This window comes from Bubalus bubalis, chromosome 1, assembly GCF_019923935.1.
Source record: "Bubalus bubalis isolate 160015118507 breed Murrah chromosome 1, NDDB_SH_1, whole genome shotgun sequence".
Lineage (NCBI taxonomy): Eukaryota > Metazoa > Chordata > Mammalia > Artiodactyla > Bovidae > Bubalus > Bubalus bubalis.
In genome coordinates, this window is record NC_059157.1 from 102,130,761 (window position 1) to 102,153,499 (window position 22,739).

At 40.9% G+C, this 22,739-nt stretch overlaps 1 protein-coding gene across 12 annotated transcripts in view; it reads left to right on the forward strand.

Moving 5' to 3' along the window:
* The window catches only part of PHLDB2 (pleckstrin homology like domain family B member 2), a 244,882-nt gene that overhangs the window by 215,505 nt on the left and 6,638 nt on the right, over positions 1–22,739 (forward strand). For 8 of the 12 annotated variants that reach the window (XM_045165477.1, XM_045165464.1, XM_045165485.1 and 5 more), the window contains 8 exons: positions 602–701; positions 3,257–3,271; positions 4,553–4,573; positions 6,787–6,822; positions 8,441–8,648; positions 19,181–19,271; positions 20,437–20,583; positions 22,503–22,722. In XM_045165477.1, coding sequence (XP_045021412.1) covers positions 602–701; positions 3,257–3,271; positions 4,553–4,573; positions 6,787–6,822; positions 8,441–8,648; positions 19,181–19,271; positions 20,437–20,583; positions 22,503–22,722 — 838 coding nt within the window. The remainder of the gene's footprint in view (positions 1–601; positions 702–3,256; positions 3,272–4,552; positions 4,574–6,786; positions 6,823–8,440; positions 8,649–19,180; positions 19,272–20,436; positions 20,584–22,502; positions 22,723–22,739) is intronic. The other 4 variants (XM_045165465.1, XM_045165488.1, XM_045165482.1 and 1 more) reach the window with 1 other exon arrangement.

Here is a 22,739-nt window from a genome sequence, read left to right on the forward strand (position 1 = left end):
AGGCAAGGGCAAGAGAGAAGGAGGCTCTGAGTGGGACAGAAGTTGGAGTCCTTCGCTTCCCCTTAATCAGAATAACTTTGTTTTTTATCTATTTTATAAACTGGTGTTCCCAGAATGTTTTACACTAGGATTTTGTTATTTTAAAAGAGTGCTAAAACCACTGGGACAGTTAGGAGGATTCTCCAGTTTTTAGCCCACTTGATCACTAGGAGCAGATGGAAGCTGGTGCCCTTGTCATGTGTGTGGATCTCCTCTGTCCTTGTGCATGACATGCATGCGTTCTTGTCCCTGCATCTACTCTCTGCCCCTGGCGCATGAAGGACTTTTGAGTTTTTCTCCAAGGTGGTTCTAGACAGTGTTTTCCCCATCTGTCTTCACTTCTGGAACTGCTCCCTGTGGAGGAATGGCTGTGATGCTGAGGCTGCTGCGAAGCTCTGGGGGAGTGACAGCAACTGGTCTGTACCATTTAGCATCAGTACATTGGTTGCAAAGACCTGCCTTCTGCGCTTAATTAGGAGTTAGGCAAACAGCAATGTGGCTGTGTCCAAAAGGACCATTGGGCTTGCAGCTTGCCTGAATTGTTTCCTCCTGGTTCTCACAGGGCCACCTGCCCCTGGGACAGAGCAACAGCTGTGGCAGCGTGCTCCCCCACTCGCTAGCAACCATGACCAAAGACTCAGAATCTCGGAGGATGCTCAGAGGTAAGTATCTTGTAAGTCTGGGGTCATGCCCTTTGTCAAGCATTAGAATTTCTTAGGGAGAGGGAATCAAAACAGAATTGGGGGTCATTAGGGGATCAACCAAAGTCCTAAATGTCACTTTTTTATTTTTATTTTTTAAGTTGTATTGAAGTATAGTTTACAGTGTTGTATTAATTTCTGCTCTACAGCAAAGTGATTCAATCAGCTTTACTCTTAATGTGTCCCCTTAGAGGGGGAATGTATATATAAATCTTCTTATTGTTGTACTGAGATAAGTTTTCCTATATGCACACGTGGCTGGTATATTCCCATTGCACTTTTTATAAATGCAGTGGAATTTTCCATTCAGAAAGGCCCCTAGAGAATTACTAACCTTCTTATCTGATTGAAAGAAAGAAAAAAAAGACCCCTGAGATTCTGACAGATTACCAGGGCACTTAGCTAAGTCGCACCCCTGGTTTGTGGCTGGGCCACTCTCCCACTGGAGGAATGACTCATTGAACTAAAGATTCACCGAGCTAACACACAGAATTAGTGGCCCAGCACAGACTTTCCTTTAGGCCTTCTAATATGGGTTGAACTTTCATGCAGTTGTTAGGTTTCAGGTAGACTTGGATTCTCAGCATGTTCTATTTCTTTGAAATAATACATTGCATTTCTAATGGTATTCTCAAGCAGTCTGTGTGCGGCTAGAAGAAAGTACTCTAAGGCAATTCCAGAGGTGAGCTCCTTGTGGAGATTAGATTTATTGTGTTAAAATGGGGCTTTAGGTCAACTTATATTGGCCTTGACTTTTGAACAGATATGGTGCTAGGTAGCAAAAATGCAAATAAATGACATGATCCCTTGAAATACCTAGTCTCATGAGGCAGACAAACATAACTGATAATTTCAATCAAATGTGGTAAATGCAGTGTTGGAGGTGTGCCCAGGATGTGAGTGGGATGCTGACAGGATGATGGGCATCTTTCCTCTCAATGCGTTCATTTTGAAGCTATTCCCTCTAAGGTGGCTAGGATGCAATTCTGATTGCTCAGCATCTTTGCTAATGTCACCAGAGAATAATCACTATTACCATCAGAAATATGTTTATATACTGGTGTATATATATGCATGTATACATAATGTGTATGTGTGTGTGGCTAAGTGAGATGTACATACATATGTGTATCCTTGAAAGAGGATTTCATATCATTACCAGTGTGATTTAAGAGTTAATAGAGGCTATGGTATTCATAAAAGTGGTTTGTAATATATGAGAGGTTTTATTTATTTTAATAAAATGCATTTGACTTCACTTTTATCATAATTTCTTAATAAACTAAAAATATCCCATAGTTTATAAATAATTAAATATAAATGAGTATACTTGGCTCTCATTTATTACTGTTCACTTGTGGGTCAAGTCTATTTTCTGTTGAAACATTTTTCTGTGATATTTATAGACTTCTTTTTGAATATTTTTCCCACTGGCTGAAGACATCAAAGTTCAGATTGGCCACAATACATACTTTATATTAAAATTTTTTTCCTTAAAATAGAGTAAGAAAAACTAGACCTGTATACCAAATAGATTTGTAAAAATGAAGGGCTGTAAACAATATTGTTTCAGAGGATTCTTGTGGGAATACGGTGAAACTAAAGGGATGTTTGATCTCTATTTTTCTCATCTGTGTTCCCCTCAAATAATGGGATTCCCCATGTTAGGTTCATGGAGAAAAAGCTGAGCCAATTCCCTTAGGTCACATTAGGTACCCTCTGCCAAATCTTTTGTCTTTGACCTGTCTTTTGTGCTCCTGTTCTTCACTGGTAGGTCTTTTGTGCATTCCAGAAGCCTGCAGCCTCAGTCTTTCCCTGCTGCAGCTCTGAGTGGTGTTCCTCTTCAAGAGTTTCATGTGGTGATGATGAGACAGTTCCCGAAGAAATAGAGAAGCATCATGTGTGTGTTGATGTAAGAGGATGTGATATATCTTATGAGGCCAGCCTGCCACCTTTGGCTCCCCCTCCCAGAAGAGGAGTGGGTAGGGACTGCAGTTTTTAGAGCTACAACAGACCATAAAAATTGGCAGGATTTTCTACTAAACCTGTACAGGTGGCCCACAAGGACCAGGAAGGATGAATCATAATTTCATTTAGAATTGTTTCACCGTCAATTGTTGGTGCCATTAAAATAGCAAATGCCAAGTAAAAGTCCATGGTTTTGTAAAAATTGGACCTTGTACATTTTCCATTAACTCAAATAAAATAGACCTTATCATTTTCACGACTCATACTATTAACTTAAATGAACTGTTTTTTTGCTGCTTATTCATAATGGATCCATCAAGGACAATGGTGTAAGTATAAGCTTTCCTTCAATAAGCACTCTTGTGATAGACCTGACAGTGTGAATTTATGCAAAGAAAGATCTCTGAGAGCAGAGTTTAAAGCAAAGAGCCCGGGAACTCAACTCTTAAAGTTGAAATGGTTATTGGCTTTTGTACAACTTGTGAACCATCCCTTTGTAAGCTTTAGAATGAATGAAATCTTTGTCCTTTTTCTTCTGTTCAATGCAGGGAAGTCCAAGAAAGGTATGACAATCTCCCTGTGTGGTGTTTTTGTTTCCAGCACGTAGTGAAAGATCATTGTCAAGTCATCTTTAAGAAATGATCAACTTTAACACTGTACAATGGTGGATTTTTAGTCTAATGATTATTTCTTTTACACAATAGAGGGAAATTGTTGCACGTTTGCTAAAAACACAATGCTGCGTGCAGCTGCTGTTCATTCACAGGCAGCTGCATGACCCTCTTTGTCTTGGTTTTTTATTGCAAGGTCAGATCATGCAGGAAACACGAGTGATTTGGAAGCGTTGCTTAATAAGACTCGGGATCTAGATAAAGCAAAGAGTGGGCTTGTACTGTGTATAGGCTAAGTATAAGATATGATGTTTCTCCTTTATAGAGGCCAGGTATAAAGCAGGCTATGTGAGAGGATGGAAGGATTTAGGAGGCTCCCAATACCCACTTCACTATTCTTGCCTGGAGAATCCCATGGACAGAAGAACCTTGCGGGCTATAGTCCATGGGGTCACAAGAGTCGGACACGACTGAGTGACTTTCACTTCACTTCACTAATATTCCATTTAAACCTTAAAACCTAGTATAGAGTGAAAGTGAAAGTCGCTCAGTTGTGTCTGACTCTTTGTGACCCCATGGGCCATACAATCCATGGACTTCTCCAGGCCAGAATACTGGAGTGGGTAGCCTTTCCCTTCTCCAGAGGGTCTTTCCAACCCAGGGACTGAACCCAGTATAGAGTGAGGAACTGTCTAAATGACTGGCTAGAACAAATGATTCCTATGTGGCTAGGTGATAGTAATGCAGGGCATTACAGAACTGATTTGTTATAAAGTTGGGTGAACTGTGCTTCAAATCGTCGAATGGCATATTACAAACCTTAACTTCAAAAAGCTATTTGTTAGCATCTTCTTGGAATAAAGAATTGTTTTATAGATATAATCTTGTTTTTATTCTCCCTGTTTTCTGGTTGAACATGTGTGACGATTTCTCTTTTTTTTCCTGTAACAAATTGTTTTTTGACTGTGTGCATGTATCAGAAGCTTGTTTTTGTTTTGTTAACTTCTTGAATTCTTCTCTCTAAACTCAAATTTAATCTAAAAATATGAATATCTTCCCTTGTCAGGCTGGTACTGTTACTAACACTGTCAATGACTGCATGTCGAAGAGTGTGTTTTTCCTGTCCCCTTGTCATCCTTTTTGATCTTGTATCTTTTTCCCTTTCTCTATCATTCTTCTCTTCATCCCTGACTTGTCCTGCACCTTCATCTTCCGGCTGTGGACTATGGTTAGGAAGAATGAATTTCTCAGCAGGTGAGAAATTGTCAGAAATACTGATTAATTTTATCCTCTTAAACCCAGGTTGCAAATTTAGGTCATTGCATTTTCTGTATTAAGGCCCAGATAACCATTTTAAGGTATATAAGACACATTTGGAAAACATTAGCAAGATCATATATCCCACAGTGGTTAACTCACAAAGGACTTTTCAGGTACGATTAGCCAGAATTCATAGAGATTGGTATTTTAAAAATAATAATAATAAGTGGGCCTTGCACATCCAACCTATTGGCTCCTGTGGGACAGTGAAGAATGTTGAGTCGATTTGGGTTCCATGTATGTGCTATGCTCAGTGACCAGCCTCAGATATGACCAGGTCTTACTTTATAAACTTTGTAAAATACCCAATTCAAACAGACATTCCTGTCCAGTCAAGAAAGATTTTTAGAGTATTTACGAGGCCTTTTTACTCTTTAGATGTTGTCCCACTGCTGAATGTTATTCTTGCCACATAATTTAAAAAGAAAAACAAAAACCAAGCACTCTCAGGGATTTAGGAAAGTCTCATTTTCCCCCAATCCACTTACTTTGCCCCACCTGAAACAGTAGATGCATTCCACTTCCTTATTTAGTCACTAGTATATTTGAAATTTATGAATCACTCAGTGACCTTTTATATTGTGACATCTGAGTACTAAACAAATGGGATTCTGTGCTGAACAGGACATATATGGCCCCCTCCCTGATAACCTACACTTACCACTGCTGCTGCTGCTAAGTCGCTTCAGTCGTGTCCGACTCTGTGCGACCCCATAGACGGCAGCCCATCAGGCTCCCCCGTCCCTGGGATTCTCCAGGCAAGAACACTGGAGTGGGTTGCCATTTCCTTCTCCAATGCATGAACGTGAAAAGTGAAAGTGAAGTCACTCAGTCATGTCTGACTCTTAGCGACCCCATGGACTGCAGCCCACCAGGCTCCTCCGTCCATGGGATTCTCCAGGCAAGAACACTGGAGTGGGTTGCTATTTCCTTCTCCAACGCATGAACGTGAAAAGTGAAAGGGAAGTCGCCCAGTCATGTCCGACTCTTAGCGACCCCATGGACTGCAGCCTACCAGGCTCCTCCATCCATGGGATTCTCCAGGCAAGAGTACTGGAGTGGGGTGCCATTGCCTTCTCCCAACCTACACTTAAGTGGAAGCTTAATCCGGCTCACACCTCTTCTGGTGCTACTTCACTGTACCAGCAGTCATCCTTGGGCCTCCTGCCAGCGAACCCTGCTCCGTCTCCTGAGCCCCTGTGGTGTCCTTCTGTTGAAAGTATCTGTACCTTTAAATGGCCAGGCCAGAGCCTGGATCCCAAAACCAGCTCCTAGGAATCATGCTGGTGCAGTTCCAGGATCACAAAGGAGAGGTCCATACCCTTATTTGCAATTCCAGGGATCACTTGTTTGTTTGGAATTGCTCAGGAGGGAGGAGGCTAAGCCAGGTGACAGGTGAGTTTGTCGTGATCAGTAAAGCGTTGCTGGTGGGAAGGAAAGGAGGGACTGCATAAGATGGATGTTCCCATTCATACTGGATCCACAGGAAACTAATATCCTGCCATGGAAGCTACTTGTTAGCAGCAGCCTTTTTCATTTAAGTTGAAAATTCAGGGTGTTATCCTATCACCAGAATGATGGAAGGTTCTCTGAGACACAGAGCAAAGAAATAAGATAAAACACCCAGTGAGGTGGCCTAGGGAACGCACCTCTGCAGCCCTCACAGTGCACGCTAGCGTGGCAGCCCCTTGTGCCCACATTTGAAAACTTTGGAGTCATTTTAGTTTACTGTCTACCTCCCCTGAAGGTGGTAAGTTCATTTTCTTATTCTGTGATACATTTGGGGAAAAAAAATCCTGGACTATCTAAAGAGCAGGACATACTTACATGATTGCATTACAGGAACTAGCTTTTCCTCCTCGTGAAAAAACTGAAGGGAAGGGAGGTTGTGACATGTCATCACCAAGGAGCCGATTCTTGTGTTTTAAATGACACACAAGGGTTAAAGGGTTGTCTTTTCCGGATTTGGTTTTCATACTAAAACAAGGAAATGTCTTCCATGTTATTGGTGCCAGCATGAAGTTCTCTTTGCCAACAAGCTTTTTTTGAAAGTGTAAAGAAAGATACATGTGTGACCTTTTCAAATAACCTCTGGTATTTTTTGTCCCTCCCTTTTCCATAATGAATAATTGGAAACAATTTAAAAGGAGCAGTTAGTAATTCCAAAAGTTCAAGTGTCAAAGGTAAATATTTGTATAATGAATTATTTTGCCATGTTTAAGATTGAAAAAAAAGCACACGCTCCACATTTATGAATGCGCTGGCTTTTGTGATGCTTTATGCATTAATCATTACAACTGATGCTATTCTCTCTCAAGCCTCATGGTGTGCTTTTATGTGTTGCATCTTTCCTTAGCAAAGTGATATGTAGTTTTTACATACATGTGTGTATTTATAATTTATGATTACATCTTACATTAAGGAAACTTATTTTCCCAGAAATGTGTTAACCTGAACTAACATATTTTAACTTCAGTATCTAAAACTGCTCTAAATACTAGTGGCATGAAAACCCTTCACGGAACTCAAATCATTTTACAGATTTAGTTTCAGCCTATAATGTTTTGTTGAAGCATCACAGATGTGGCATCTGTTTTTAAATGAAAATGTTTAATCAACAGCTGAGGAAGCGGTTTGGAATCAATTGCCTTCTTTTGCCCTCTGGCCTGTTTTTTTTGTCATTTCATTACTAATTAAAAACCTCATAGAAAGGTAGGTAGGGTACAAGAAAACAGGGAAAATCCAGATGGTCCAAATATATAGTCTTAACAGGCCTAGTAGTACATTTGATCTGGGAGAAAGTGATTGTGAGCTATTGTACTGGCTAAAGAACATATTTTAATGAATTGAGGGCTTCGTTTATCACTATGACTCCTGATTCCTGAGTACCTGGTAAACAGAGAATTAAAACAAAAGATAATGTGATTTGTGATACCCAAAATCAGCTACCAGAAGAAAGCCATAGAATAACACAAAGTAAAGCCTGTGGCCTGGTGTGCCAACTAACCAGGTACCAGGGTAAGGAAAGCTCCTCTTAATAGACACTTTTGCTCCTGTGGATATGATCCCTACTTTTCCATATGGTTATCACCAACTAGCTGAAGGCTGGTGGTTAAGGCAGAAGAAGGCAGAGAGCTAAAAATATACTAATTAGGCTGATCACAACTATTGGAAGGATTGTTGATTCTGAGTGTTTTAAATAAGTAATTGGCAGACAGGGGGATTTGAGGAAAAAAAATAAATGAGAAAAATGTGCAGTTGAAACATTATCCAAAGTAAAAGTGATATGAGTAAGATACAAGTTTCTCAGATCCTACACCTAGATTATCTACTTACTATTTTATGACCAGAACAAGTACCTTTGAAACTGGAACACAACTGAAGAAGTGACCGCCCTAAGGGCCTCGTGTTGCTTGTCATAAGAAGTCATCTTGCTTTGCTTAAACTCAGCTATTGTTAGAGGATTTGGGGTTTGAATTATGTTTCTGTTTTGGTTTTGTGTGTGGGTTTCTATGTGTGCTGATGTATTATTCTCTGTTGTGCTGAGATGTAGAAATGGCATAGGAAAGTGTCAAGTGATCTGCTGACAAAAAAAAAAAAGTCACTCACAAGTCCACTTCTTTGAAACTCATGCTTGCCCTGAGCATGATGCTGTTTCTTTGATCTTCTTGGCTTCAAAACAAATTAGACCAAGGCCCCAGTTTCATTGGCAGATGTTTTGGGTTGCTGGTTTGAGAGTCTTAGAAGATCTGAGACTGAAAAAAATGAGGCATGCGAACATATTTATGGCTCTCTCCTTAGGATATAATCACCAACAGATGAGTGAAGGACAAAGGCAGAAGTCTTCTGAATTTTGCAACCGCACAGCATCTGAATCGAATGTCTACTTGAACAGTTTCCACTACCCAGATCACAGCTACAAGGACCAGGCCTTTGATACTCTGAGCCTAGACAGCTCTGACAGCATGGAGACCAGCATCTCTGCCTGCTCACCTGACAATATCTCTAGGTAAGACGTACTGGGGAAGGTTTCTGGTTTGGAAAAGCACCTGCTTGTTTCAAAAAGTAAAGCCATCAATCTGAGGCAATGTATATGTACAAGCCCAAATTTCTGAAACGAAAAGAGAGCTACAATACAGAAGAGGGTTGAGTGTCCTGGTGGTCTTTGAAAGTACTTTCTTTGTATCCAGAGTGACTTGAGCCAGTCACATACCATCTAATCCATTTTCTCCTTCATTTCTTTACACTTGACTTCACACGTATACTGTGCTTCAAAATGGACTTGCCTCTGTTGGTTGACTCCAAACTTCATTAGGACTGCTTGTAAAGATTTAACCATTCACATTTGTGTTCATACTTCGAGGCAAGCAAAAGTGGTCTTATGGGATTATGGCCAAAGGTGCATCTAAAATACAAATCTAGTTTAGTGCTCCTTCAAGAGCTTGTGAGGATGCCTTGTTACCTTTCAAGTAAAGTCAGACCTCAGAGCCTGGCCTTCTAGATCCAGCCCAACTCTGCATTCATGCTGTCCTGCTACACCTCCCAGAGCTTCTTATTCATTGAGAGGGCGATGAATTCTCAGATTTCTGTGCCTTTGACTGTATTGGTTCTAGTCCTGGAATCATGTCGTCTGTTGTTTCTTTTATTTATATGCTCATTCACGCCACAAATCCTAACAGAGTACTCTACAGTTAACAGCGAGCTGGAGTTGACTCAAACCAGTTGCAAGAGCCAAAGGTGCACACCTCCTCCTAACTGATCAGTGATGTCATGTCGGTAGTATGAAACTGGCCACAGTGGGAGTATTTACACCACATAAATTGACAATTGGTTGCATTATTAGGGTTTCATTTTCCTCCAGAGAGCTGATTTACCAGCACACCACTGTCTGGAGTCTGTTCTTCCTTTCATTCACGTATTCCCTCAACCTGTGCATACTGAGCATTGAGAGTGCCTAGCATTGCAACTACCCCCTCCCACTTTAGCCTGGAGAAAGTCTCCTCACCATTTAAGCTCAAACTTAAGTTGGAAACTCAGGAAAAGTTCTCCTTTGAGAGTGTTTTTTCTTTCATGTTTCCATGGAAGTTGATACTTTTTTCTCATATCACTGATCACATTGCAGTATAAAATTTTTTCTTCAATAATTAATTGGCACATTTCTAAATGTCAAGGAGGATGTCTAATTATCTTTTGGTTTCCACATTCAGCAGAAATCTTGGCACATAGTAGACATTGAGTTAGTGTTGGCTGAATAAATACCTCGGGATATAGTAGACATATTTTCAATTTTGATTTTTTTCTTTTTTTGTTCTGTTTCAATTGGCTGAGAACCATTATGATTTCAACCCAAGAAACATCCAGTGTTTAATAATGTCCATTGAGCAATTGTCTTAAGTGAAAATGACTAATTGAATGATGACCATCAAACAAATTTTCCTCTGTTGCAGTGAAGTCACAGGCTAAGGACAGGAGCTCTCTGGGCCTTACCTGACAGCTAACTGTGCTACTTGAAGCAGATCACAGATCTCTCTAGGTCCTGATTTGCTAATGCGCTAGATGCTAAATTGAGTGCAAGAGGATGATGCATTTTAAAATATTTTGGTGGTATCCTTGGCAGGAAAGTTATGTCCAACCTAGATAGCATATTCAAAAGCAGAGACATTACTTTGCTAACAAAGGTCCGTCTAGTCAAGGCTATGGTTTTTCCTGTGGTCATGTATGGATGTGAGAGTTGGACTGTGAAGAAGGCTGAGCGCCGAAGAATTGATGCTTTTGAACTGTGGTGTTGGAGAAGACTCTTGAGAGTCCCTTGGACTGCAAGGAGATCCAACCAGTCCATTCTAAAGGAGATCAGCCCTGGGATTTCTTTGGAAGGAATGATGCTAAAGCTGAAACTCCAGTACTTTGGCCACCTCATGCGAAGAGTTGACTCATTAGAAAAGACTCTGATTCTGGGAGGGATTGGGGGCAGGAGGAGAAGGGGCCGACAGAGGATGAGATGGCTGGATGGCATCACTGACTCGATGGACGTGAGTCTGAGTGAACTCCGGGAGTCGGTGATGGACAGGGAGGCCTGGCGTGCTGTGATTCATAGGGTCGCAAAGAGTCGGAAACGACTGAGTGACTGAACTGAACTGAACTGAACTGATATAGAATTTCTTTACAAAGTTTTGAATCATTTGCTTCTCCCCTTCCCCCCCGCAAAAGGAGTGACAGAGACAGAGAGAAAGCAATATCAGCAAGGTATGCTTAGCTTTGGGTTGCTGCTGCTGCTGCTGCTAAGTCGCTTCAGTCGTGTCCAACTCTGTGCGACCCCATGGACTGCAGGCCACCAGGCTCCTCCGTCCCTGAGATTCTCCAGGCAAGAACACTGGAGTGGGTTGCCATTTCCTTCTCCAATGCATGAAAGTGAAAAGTGAAAGTGAAGTTGCTCAGTCGTGTCTGACTTAGTGACCCCATGGACTACAGCCTGCCAGGCTCCTCCATCCATGGGGTTTTCCAGGCAAGAGTACTGGAGTGGGGTGCCATTGCCTTCTCCGTAGCTTTGGGTTAGTGTCTCATAAATGGAAAGAATTTTGAGAGACCCAAATCTAACCAAATATTATAGCCAGGAAATTTGGGGAGTGGAGGAAAAGAAGAAAAGGGACTTCCCTGGTGGTCCAGTGGCTAAGACTCTGCATGCCCAGTGCAGGAGGCCTGGGGTTCTATCCCTGATCAGGGAACTACATCCCACATGCCACAACTAAAGACTCCATGTGCTACAACCAAGACCTGGTGTAGCCAAATAAATAAATAAATATATATATATATCTTTAAAAAGGATAAATGTTACATTTTGTGGTATATAGAATACAGTGTATTTTAATTCTTGCATTATAATAGGTAAAGTATTGATATTACTGAATACATCCTACCAGAGAAGGAAAGGAATTCTTGGGGAAAAACACTAAAGCAACCATAAGAATTATAGGTATTTCTCCTTGTCACATGAGAAATTTAATTTAAATTTAAGGAGAGGAATATATAAAGACTAAAGATAACTTTTTGCTGCCCTTATTGTTTAATATCAGAAGGGTTAGTATTTTACTTCTTTTAATACTGGAAAATGCAGTATCTCACTTTTTAAAAAATGAAAGACACTTGAGTGTGTGGAATGACTAGGCACCAAACCATCCATCTCTTGCTCTGGGTGTTTTTGTAAGGCACTGGCTGTTTCCACGAGGGTGTCCGAGAGCCGTGCGGGGGTGCTGGGAGCTGATGAAAGGCTAGAAGGTTGAGTAATTATTCATGTCAGTAAATTGACCAATTAAATGTGTTACTTTTGAACAACAGGATACGAAAGTCAACAACTTGGCAACTATTGTATAACAATGGTGGGAGAAATAAAAGTTGACGGTGCAATCATTTCATTTCCTAGTATAGCGATCTCAGAGGGACTTTCCGAGTTTCTGAGGCACTATGCACTTTTGAAAGTTGTTATTTTGAAAACATCAGACTACCTACCCAAATAATTGTGAATATTTTATAACAGTATTCCTCTGGGTGAACCCCTGATAGCATGGCCTTTTTTATCTTTTCTATATTTGAGCCATCTTTAATAAATAATTACACTCTATATGTTTTCCTATATTGGTGGCCTTTTCTGCTCCATTTTCTGCTCTCTACCCCTTTATCCCCTCCAAAAACTAAAAATAAGTGTTCAGTTCAGTTCGGTTGCTCAGTCGTGTCTGACTCTTTGAGACCCCATGAATTGCAGCACGCCAGGCCTCCCTGCCCATCACCGTCTCCCGGAGTTCACTCAAACTCACGTCCATCAAGTCGGTGATCCCATCCAGCCATCTCATCCTCTGTTGTCTTCTTCTCCTCCTGCCCCCAATCCCTCCCAGCATCAGAGTCTTTTCCAATGAGTCAGCTCTTTGCATGAGGTGGCCAAAGTACTGGAGTTTCAGAGTCTTTTCCAATGAGTCAGCTCTTTGCATGAGGTGGCCAAAGTACTGGAGTTTCAGCTTTAGCATCATTCCTTCCAAAGAACACCCAGGGCTGATCTCCTTTAGAATGGACTGGTTGGATCTCCTTGCAGTCCAAGGGACTCTCGAGAGTCTTCAACACCACAGTTCAAAAGCATCAATTCTTCAGCGCTCAGCTTTCTTCACAGTCCAACTCTCAGATCCATACGTGTACATCCCTTCAAATGATTCCCCATTTCTCATATTTGAAAGTGGTGAACAGCAGCACAGCAGTGAGTACAGAAAGTTACCTAAAAGGGAGCCACTTCAATCAGATTTACCAAGATGCTTGCTTCTTGGAAGAATAGCTATGAGAAAGCTGGACAGTCTATTAAAGAGCAGAGACATCACTTTGCTGACAAAGGTCCATATAGTCAAAGCTATGGTTTTTCCAGTAGTCATGTATGGATGTGGGAGTTGGACCATAAAGAAGGCTGATCGACAAAGAATTGATGCTTTTGAACTGTGGTGCTAAAGAAGACTCTTGAGAGTCTCTTCAACAGCAAGATCAAACCAGTCAATCCTAAAGGAAATCAACCTTGAATATTCAAGGAAGGACTGATGCTGAAGCTGAAAGTCCAGTACTTTGGCCACCTGATGCAAAGAACTGACTCACTGGAAAAGACCCTGATGCTGGGAAGATCGAGGGCAAGAGGAGAAGGGTGTGACAGAGGATGAGATGGTTGGACGGCATCACTGACTCAATGGGCATCAGTTTGAGCAAGCTCAGAGATATAATGAAGAACAGAAAAGCCCGGTGTGCTGCAGTTCATGGGGTCACAAAGAGTTGGACACAACTTAGTGACTAAACAGTGAACAGCAAGAAGTTTAGATCTAGAGACTGCAGGACAGTAGCCACCAAAATCTTAATCTACTTTTTTTGTTCACCCACCTACATTTTCTTTAAATGGGAATGAGTCCACTGAATGTGCCATAGTAAGAGGACAACATTATTTCTGGCAGGTAGCTCCCTGTGACCACCATTATTTTCCATAGCACCCCCCACTCCCTGCCCCAGTTTACCAGCCCAGCGCCAGGGTTTTTTTTCTTTTTTTTCCCCACATATAAATTAATGATTTTATATTACATTATGTATTAACTTCTTTGCATCATTACTTTGCATCATAGTTACTTCACAGAGAACTGACCCAGTGCTACTAGCATCATAGATTATTAATAACCATGGTCAGAAATTATTAATTTGTTGTTGTTCAGTCACTCGGTCGTGTCCAACACTTTGTGACCCCATGGACTGCAGCACACCAGGCTTCCTTGTCCTTCACCATCTCCCGGAGCTTGCTGAAATTCATGTCCATTGAGTCCGTGATGCCATCCAACCATCTTGTCTTCTATCATCCCCTTCCCCTCCTGCCTTCAATCTTTCCCAGCATCAGGGTCTTTTCCAATGAGTCAGCTCTTTGCATCAGGTGGCCAAAGTATTGGAGTTTCAGCTTCAGCATCAGTCCTTCCAATGAACACCCAGGACTGATCTCCTTTAGGATGGACTGGTTTGATCTCCTTGCAGTCCAAGGGACTCTCAAGAGTCTTCTCCAACACCGCAGTTAGAAAGCATTAGTTTAAGTGTGCTGTCAGATTCTCTGAATGTCAAAAATTGAAGCCAAAGTAGAGATGCCTACAAAGGTCTAGTATAAATAAGAGGAAGAGGGAGAGAGAAAACAAGCATTTCTCTTGTGTGCCATCTACGTAAAAACATTCATGCTACCCTAAGATAAGTTTGTACCCATTTTATGAAGGAAAATAAATGTGATAAGCATCAGGAAAATGGATAATAAGGAACTGATGTTTGGCATGCATAGTATGAGAGCACATCCTAATGGGAACTTTTTGAAGATAGGTAGAAAGAGGTCTTCCCTGGTGGCTCAGATGGTAAAGCATCCACCTGCAATGCAGGAGACCCAGGTTCGACCCCTGGGTCAGGAAGATCCCCTGGAAAAGGAAATGGCAACCCATTCTACTATTCTTGACTGGGAAATCCATGGACAGAGGAGCCTGGCAGGCTGCAGTCCATAGGGTCGCAGAGTCGGACTCAACTGAGTGACTATCACATACACAGAAAAAGAAATAAAGAACTAAAAAACTTTTCTCTTTTTTAGATCTTTTAAAAATGATGTATTGAAATACCCTGAAATTATACATGTTTTAAAGAGGGAGCTCCATGCTGGAGTTCTAGCAGCATAAACAGTCTTGTGGTTTATTGCGTCACAAAAGCCATCGGTAGGATTACAGAATTACTCTGAGTTGCGGGTACCTTTGCCTTACATTTTTTGTCAAGACATCATCTTTGTGTCCAGCAGAATATTCTTGGAGTCAGACAGTGTTTTTACTTTTTCAGTATCATTACGCTGTACACAAACATAAGCTAAGAAAACAGGTCTTTGGTCTCAAAAAACAGCAGCTGAATGTCAGTTCTGCATAAAGTCTGTATTCTGCTAAAAGTATTGAATGAGCTCATAGAGTGTAGTGTTCTGAATACTACCTACCATTCTACGTTATGGTTACTACTGCTAACAAGCCCTGACCTCGTGGTCATGCTTTGAGAGAATGTTGAGGAAACTGATGTCATGATAGCTGATAACCACCACCAGTGTGTGTGTGGAGTGAGGACACGACTGGGTAGAGGGTTGAGGGCATCCAAGGCTGAGCTTGGTTTTGAGAGATACTTCAAACTGCCGTGTCTGGGGTCGCACAGAGTCGGACGTGACTGAAGTGACTTAGCAGCAGCAGCAAACAGACTTTCAGATACTTCTTATCCCTTTGGTTTATTCTGCTTCTACCCAAGGTAGTCAACAAAGCATTTGCATTTTATTCTAGGGATTTCTCTCAGAAGAGATACAGAAAACCAGAGCATTTCAGAGGAGGGCAGACAGCTTGCAAAGGGACCAGGTAGTCTACTGGACAGAGAAAGATTAGACATTTTATCAGGAGTAATAGTTTTCTTGACCTGAAAAAATAAATTGAGAAGATGAATTGAAAATAAATATTCTGGGACACTGGCTCTTCATTTAGTGGCAGCATTGGTGCATTGAAGGCAGTCTTGGAAAAGTTTTCTTTTGTATGGAAAATGTTGTTTGTTTTCTGTTTTGTTTTATTTATGTGTTGTATGATGATGTTCTTGTTTCCTTTTTTTTTCTTCCTTTTTCTGTTTTTGCCTTTGCCTCTAAAGTGAATATTCTAGAAAGCAAATTCAGATTTTGCTGAAAGGTATTATTCAGCACTGAAAACTAAATCTGCTATTTAGATTCCTTTACCCTTGAAAAAGTTTCATTTTTCTTTATGACTGTGGGTTTTTACCAAAGTTGGTCACATAAGACAAATAATCTTCAGTTGATAAAATAGAACATGGCCAAGTAGAGAAAGTAGGCAAAACTAGTCATCTTTTCTCCATAAATGGCCAAGTGATTTCATATTATTTGGTATCATACAGTAATCCTATATGAGATCAGAAATGTGCCTGCCTTCTGAAGAAGGTCAGAAGTTGAAGCAATGGGAGGAAGCATGACTCCTCTTGTAATTTGGATGGGCTGGAGAAACCAATGATGAGTGTCTGGTGCTCCAGGTAGTACATTAAAAGTGTATCTTCAGCAACTTCAGGCTCTCCCTTGGCATGCAAGGTGCTAGCCAAATTACATTTCATTTGTTCCATACCCTGATACTGACAAGTCTAGACTTCACCCTAAATTCCTACTGCGATTGCATCTGCTTCTCACTGCAGGCACAGTTCTGCCCCCTCCCCCCAGCGTATCAGAGAGAGTGGCAGTATCATAGAGCAGCATTTAAAATTTTGCTAAATAAAAGTGCTTTACATATCAGTGGAATCTTAAAATCAACAATAGCAAAAATGTAGCTATAGAGAACAAGTAGGTGTCCATGGATAAAAATTTATTATTTTTAACAAAATAACCAAAGTAGGGACTTCCCTAGTGGCCCAGAGGTGAAGAATCCACCTTCCAGTGCAGGGGACGCAGGTTCAATCCCTGCTTGAGGAAGTGAGGCTCCGCGTGCTATAGGCGTGTTAGCCCGTGTGCAGCAGCAAAGACCCAGCACAGACAAAATTTAAAAAAAAAAAATTTTTAAGTAACTTTTAAAATGTAATTTTTTAAAAGAGAGATTTTAGGTGCCTAACAGTTATGAAGATGTGATGTAGTAAATGTTAATATGCATTTTCCATGAGATGTTTTCAGAAAATTCAGTTAGGCTGCACTATTGGAGTATGGTATTTTAGTTCCGTGACCAGGGATCACACCCATGTTCTCTGCATTGGAAGCACGGAATCGTAACCACTAGACCACCAGGGAAGTGCCTAAAGAGTTTTTTTCTTAATTCTTGCTGGTTGAAGAGAACGGAACTTACGCCTTTGTACCTCCCTCCGTCAGCCCACAGAAGTATGAGGGGAAATATGCCTTATTCCTGTCTTTCTCATGAGAAAACACCTGGCTAAAAATTGGCCCACATTCACTCTGCCAAGTCAGCCTAATTGTTAAGCTTCTGAGGATCTACCATTACTAAAGCTGTCCGTCTCCTTGATGGATACATTTTGTAATGGGGCTGGCAATACTGATTTTTTTTTTTTTTTAGCTTTAATTTTTTAAAGCAGTTTTAGAGTCACAACAAAATTGAAAGGAAGGTACATAGATTTCCCATATACCGACTCCCACCACATATGCATACCCTACCCCTTTATCAACACCCCCCACCAGAGTGGTACATGTGTTACAATTAACGAACCTACATTGACACAGCACTATTACCCAAAGTCCGTAATTACATAGATTCACTCTTGGATTTGGACAAATATATATCCTGTATCCATCATTATTGTATCAAACAGTATTTTCATTGCCCTAAAAATCTTCTATGCCCTGTCTATTCATCCTTGTCTCCCTTCCTACCCTCCCCACTTCAAATTGCTGGTAACTAATCTTTTTACTGTCTCCATAGCTTTTTTCTTTTCCTGAATGTCATATAGTTGGAGTAATAAAATATTTAGCCCTTCAGATTGGCTTCTTTCACTTAGTAATATGCATGTATAGTTCCTCCATGTCTTTTCATGACTTGATGGCTCATTTCTTTTTAGTGCTAAATACGACTGCAAACATAGTCTGGATGCACTACGGTTTATTTATTCATTTACTTACTAAAGGATATCTTGGTTGCTTCCAAGTGTTGGCATTTGTGACTAAAGCTGCAATAAACGTGTGCACAGTACTGATTTTAAGATAAACTATATGTCCTTAATTACTGTGGTCATTTCTCTTCAAAAGAACTCTTAGCCCTGCGTTTGAAACATCCAGGGTTTGAGTTGATCAACAATATGGTTTAAGAAGATTATGCTAACAATTATCTTATTCATTTTTACGTGAATTAATTTTATATGAATGTGTGTTTCAAACATGAACCCCTACTGTGTGCCAGGCTCTATGCTATGGAGGATACAGGCACAAAAACCTCTCTGTACCCAAGAGAGTTTAGAAAAGAAAACGTATTTGGGACTTCCCTGGTAGTTCCGTGGCTAAGCCTGTGCTCCCAGTGCAGGGGCCAGGGTTCAGTCCCTGGTCAGAGGGCTAGATCCCACATACCACAGCTGAGACCCAGTGCAGCCAAGTAAATAAATTTAAAAAATTTTTTTAAAAAGAAAACATATTTAAGTGACTGTGTAAGTTAAGTATACATGCATAAGAAACAGCACTGGTCCTTCATGACCAGAACATCAGAGTAAATAAGTTTTGACTTAGGCCACCGCCTTTTTTTTTCCAGAATAGTCAAAATGTGAACAAGTAAAAAGTAAAATATTTTGTTTAATGGTAAACATTCCCAAGTTCTTCTCTTTCTCTTTTGGTTTTTTCCTTCACTTGTGTGACGTCTTTCTAAAGAGACATTACTTTTAAAGCTCTGATACCTTGAATGCAGTTTCCTCATTGGTATGGTGGTATGGGCTTTATTCACACAACGGGCCACCAGCCTTCTATTGCACCTGTAAGACAAGTCATTTTTTAATTGACCATCTTAAATCACCATGTAAGAAAGAAAATGTCCAGAAGCATGAAGGTATAGCAAGAAAGTAGCTGGTGACACATGATCCCAAACCAAATCAAGTGACTGCCAAACTTAGGGGTCATCTACGTAGAATCTGGTGATAGTTTTGTTGGTCTGGCATCTCTGACTAATTAAACTAATGAGAAGGCCTCCCACAGGCCAGAATGTCTAAACTTTGGAGGAAACATATTGGGAACACACTTTGTAGGATTTGGTTTTGCCTTACATATGAGTAGAACACTTTGTGTGGTGGTATTTCCCTTACCGATATTTTGTCTTCTAAACTGAGTTAAGTTACTTTCACCTAGAGTTGTTAGAGTTGAAGTGACTTGCCTCATCAGACCAGTGATTCTTGTAAGCAACATCATTTCATATTGGATCTTGGGTGTGTGTGTGTGTGTGTGTGTGTGTGTGTGTGTGCGCATCTGATGAGACATCAGTATGAAGCAGTATTCTTAAAAGGCTTTTGTGTTTTCTTCAGTGCCAGCACTTCAAATATTGCCCGAATAGAAGAAATGGAGAGACTGTTGAAGCAGGCTCATGCAGAGAAGACCAGGCTGCTTGAATCCAGGGTAGGCCTAAGATCTTTATGCCAGAGGCAGTGATGTGGCGGTTCAAGATGCCCTGCACTTGACGCTGGAAAACTGTCTTCAGTCCCATAAGCAGTGGGACCTTGCAATAGTCACTCTACCTTTCTTGACCTTATTTTCTTTTTATTCTTTTTTATTTTTTGGCCACACCAAATGGCTTTTGGGAGAAGGAAATGGCAACCCACTTCAGTGTTCTTGCCTGAAAAATTCCATGGAGAGAAGAACCTGGTAGACTGCAGTCCATGGGATCGCAGAGTCCAGCACGACTGCCTGCACGCACAAATGGCTTTTGGGGTCTTAGTTCCCTGACCAGAATTGAACCCGGGCCCTCAAAGTGAACGCACAGATTACTAACCACTGGACCAATAGGGAAATCCCACTGGCCTCGTTTTCTTTTCTAAAAAGTGAGAGTGTAGGAGAGATGTTCTCTACCACTCTTTACTGCAGTACCATTTTTTAAAATGTAAAATGTATATAGCATGGGCATAATGAATTCTTTGTATTACATTTTCCTCTCAATGGCCCATTTGTTTGCCTGCGGGGGCAAAGGAGAAATGGCAGGTCTTTACATGTTCTCCCTGCCTTGCCAGTTCATGGTAAGGACACTATTATAATATTAAAACTCCCACATTATTATGACTATATTTCAAGCCAGAATCTGCACTTCCTTAGGAATCCCCCAGATTCCTTTGCATCCTGCCTGAAAGGGCACCTCCTTTCCTCCTCTGACTTCCCCACTGCTTCCTCTGCGACCTTCAGCCAGGAAGCCACAGAGCAACAACAGGAATTGGAAGAACCCACATCATCAAAGAAAGGCTAAAAGCTGTGACTAGTGTTGGGTCACAATTAACCTTTTTATATTAAAAATGGAGAGTTTGGGTCATTAGTATGAAAGGACTGAACAGAGTCACAAACTGGGTTTCACTTAATATTCCATTGTTAACTTTATGTAGTGGCTGCATTTCTGCACAGAATGATTTGAAAGCTCTGTGAGCGATGATTATGGATATTTTACTCTTGGTTATACACTGTAAGAACCTCAGCTATAAAATTAGGAATTGCCTAGTGAGATTTATATATATATGCATTGGAATTCTTCAAGTATAACCAGTATGTCTGAAATTTTCTTCTGCATGATGATACTTAGGAACGAGAAATGGAAGCCAAGAAACGCGCTCTGGAAGAAGAAAAACGACGTCGAGAACTCCTGGAAAAACGGTTGCAGGAAGAAACTAGCCAGAGGCAGAAGTTAATTGAAAAGGAAGTAAAAATAAGGGAGAAACAAAGGGCACAGGTGGGTCGGTCAATCTGGATGGGCTGGAGAAGGTTGCCCCCTGGTGGTCATTTTTTAGAAGACGGTCATGCTGTGTCTGAGGATGCCTGTGGCTGTGCCGCCCATTAGCCCTTGGCTTGTAATGGCCAAGAGAAAGATGTTATTGGGCCAAAAAAAAAGTGTATTTATTTCAAAACTCATTGGGGACAACTAACAAAATGACATTTTTCTTTAGTTAAGCGTGGAACATTTTCATGGGAACCCATTTTTTGGAGTATATTTAAAAAGGAGAATTTTTTTTTTTGAGCAACTTTGAAAGTTCGTCTAGATTCGTTTCTAGAAACAACACCCAAACTGAGTTGAGAAAAAGAGATTCTATTATGTCATCTTTTGGAAGCAGACACTCCAGCACAGAATAACCAGCCCAGGTCCTTGCTGGTGGAATTAATATTTATGGTGGAATTAATTTTAAATTAATTTTAATGGTGGAATTTAATTAATAATGAATATTTTGAATTATTTTCTAACCACACTGTGTTGTCACAGTGCTGCTAGTGCACACACATGGGCACAGGATTGCTGAACTCAGGAGAACCACCCACTTTGTTTAACTTCCTATCTCAGTCATCCTGGAGTTTGGTCTTGTCACTAGAACTGCTTACATAATGTATGTTTCCTGAGAAACTAGAGTAAAATTTTAAGTACCATGTAATTTAAAGATCAAGTCAGCTTTACCAAGGCTTACTAGATTTAAAGATAAAAGGTACCAGTTCCCTTAGTCCTTCCAGTTGCTGGCAGTTTGAAGTTCAGCAGTGAGAGATTTGCCTTAATCTGTGGCACCTGTCTAGAATCAGAGTACCACAGAATCAGAGGCAAAATAAAGGAAAAATCCAAGTAAAACGTGTTCGTTTTATTTCATTATGCCAAACCCCTGTCACATTTTGATTTGCCGGAAAGGTCATCCATGACTATTTGGTATCTGAAGCCAAACCAAAGGCACAATTCTATTTTAATCTCAGTGATTAGTTTTGTTTCCAAGTATATGATTAGGTTATGTTCCCCCAGGACAAAGGGGTGGGGTAGTTAACAGCATAAAATACAAGACCGTTTTAGAAATGGTGACATGTGCTTCCTAGTCTAGACGAACCTCTGCTCCAGCTGTGTAAACTTAAAAGACATCAACGTGCACCTCTTCCATGTCTGGTCTCGGACAACTCATTGGCTACAGCTTTCATTCCACATTCTTACCTTATTTTAACTTTGCCTTTCAAAACACCTCTGCCTTCAGTTTCTATCAGAGAGTATACGTAAATCAGCATGTACATACATATATGCTTGGGGTATCTGGTGGGGGCTGTACTTACTAAATAACGTTCAGTCAGTTACATCATGTCTGAGGTTACATAAGGAGAACTGTTGTTGAGGTTGTGGCAGGGAGAACTCCTGGGCACGTTACAGTAGAGGAGCCCTCATCTGCAAGAAGCAGCCGAGAGAACTTCATGCCTTATTTCCTTATGTTTTTGTCTTGTTATCGGCCGTGCCAAGCGGCATATGGAATCTTAGTTCCCTGACCCGGCATCAAACCCATGCCCCCTGTGTTGGAAGTATGGAGTCTTAACCACTGGACCGCCAGGGAAATCCCTTCCCTGTTTTAAGTGCTGAGTACCTCTTTTAAAACTAAGGTAAATGACATGTTTCCATTTTCTTATCTGGCCTTTTCAAGGAATAGAATCTGTTGGCCTGAATTTATTCACATCCCCCTCCTCCCCATACCATAGCATTTTTCTTTAAATGACATCCACTTTTTAGATTCCAAATGACAGTGTTTAAGTTCTCATAATTGCATGGACGTTTTAACACTTAGGCTTTTCAGTTCATAAACATCTGTGACCTAAAACCAAACAAAGAGCTATAGATTAGATGGGCTTGTGCATTTCCAGGCTCGACCTCTGACCCGCTATCTGCCTGTGCGGAAGGAAGACTTTGATTTGCGGAGCCACGTAGAGACTGCTGGCCACAATATCGATACGTGTTATCATGTGTCAATCACAGAGAAGACCTGCAGAGGATTCCTCATCAAAATGGGTGGAAAAATTAAAACCTGGAAAAAACGTTGGTTTGTTTTTGATCGGAACAAGCGCACCTTCTCTTATTATGCAGGTGGGTCATAAAAAAAA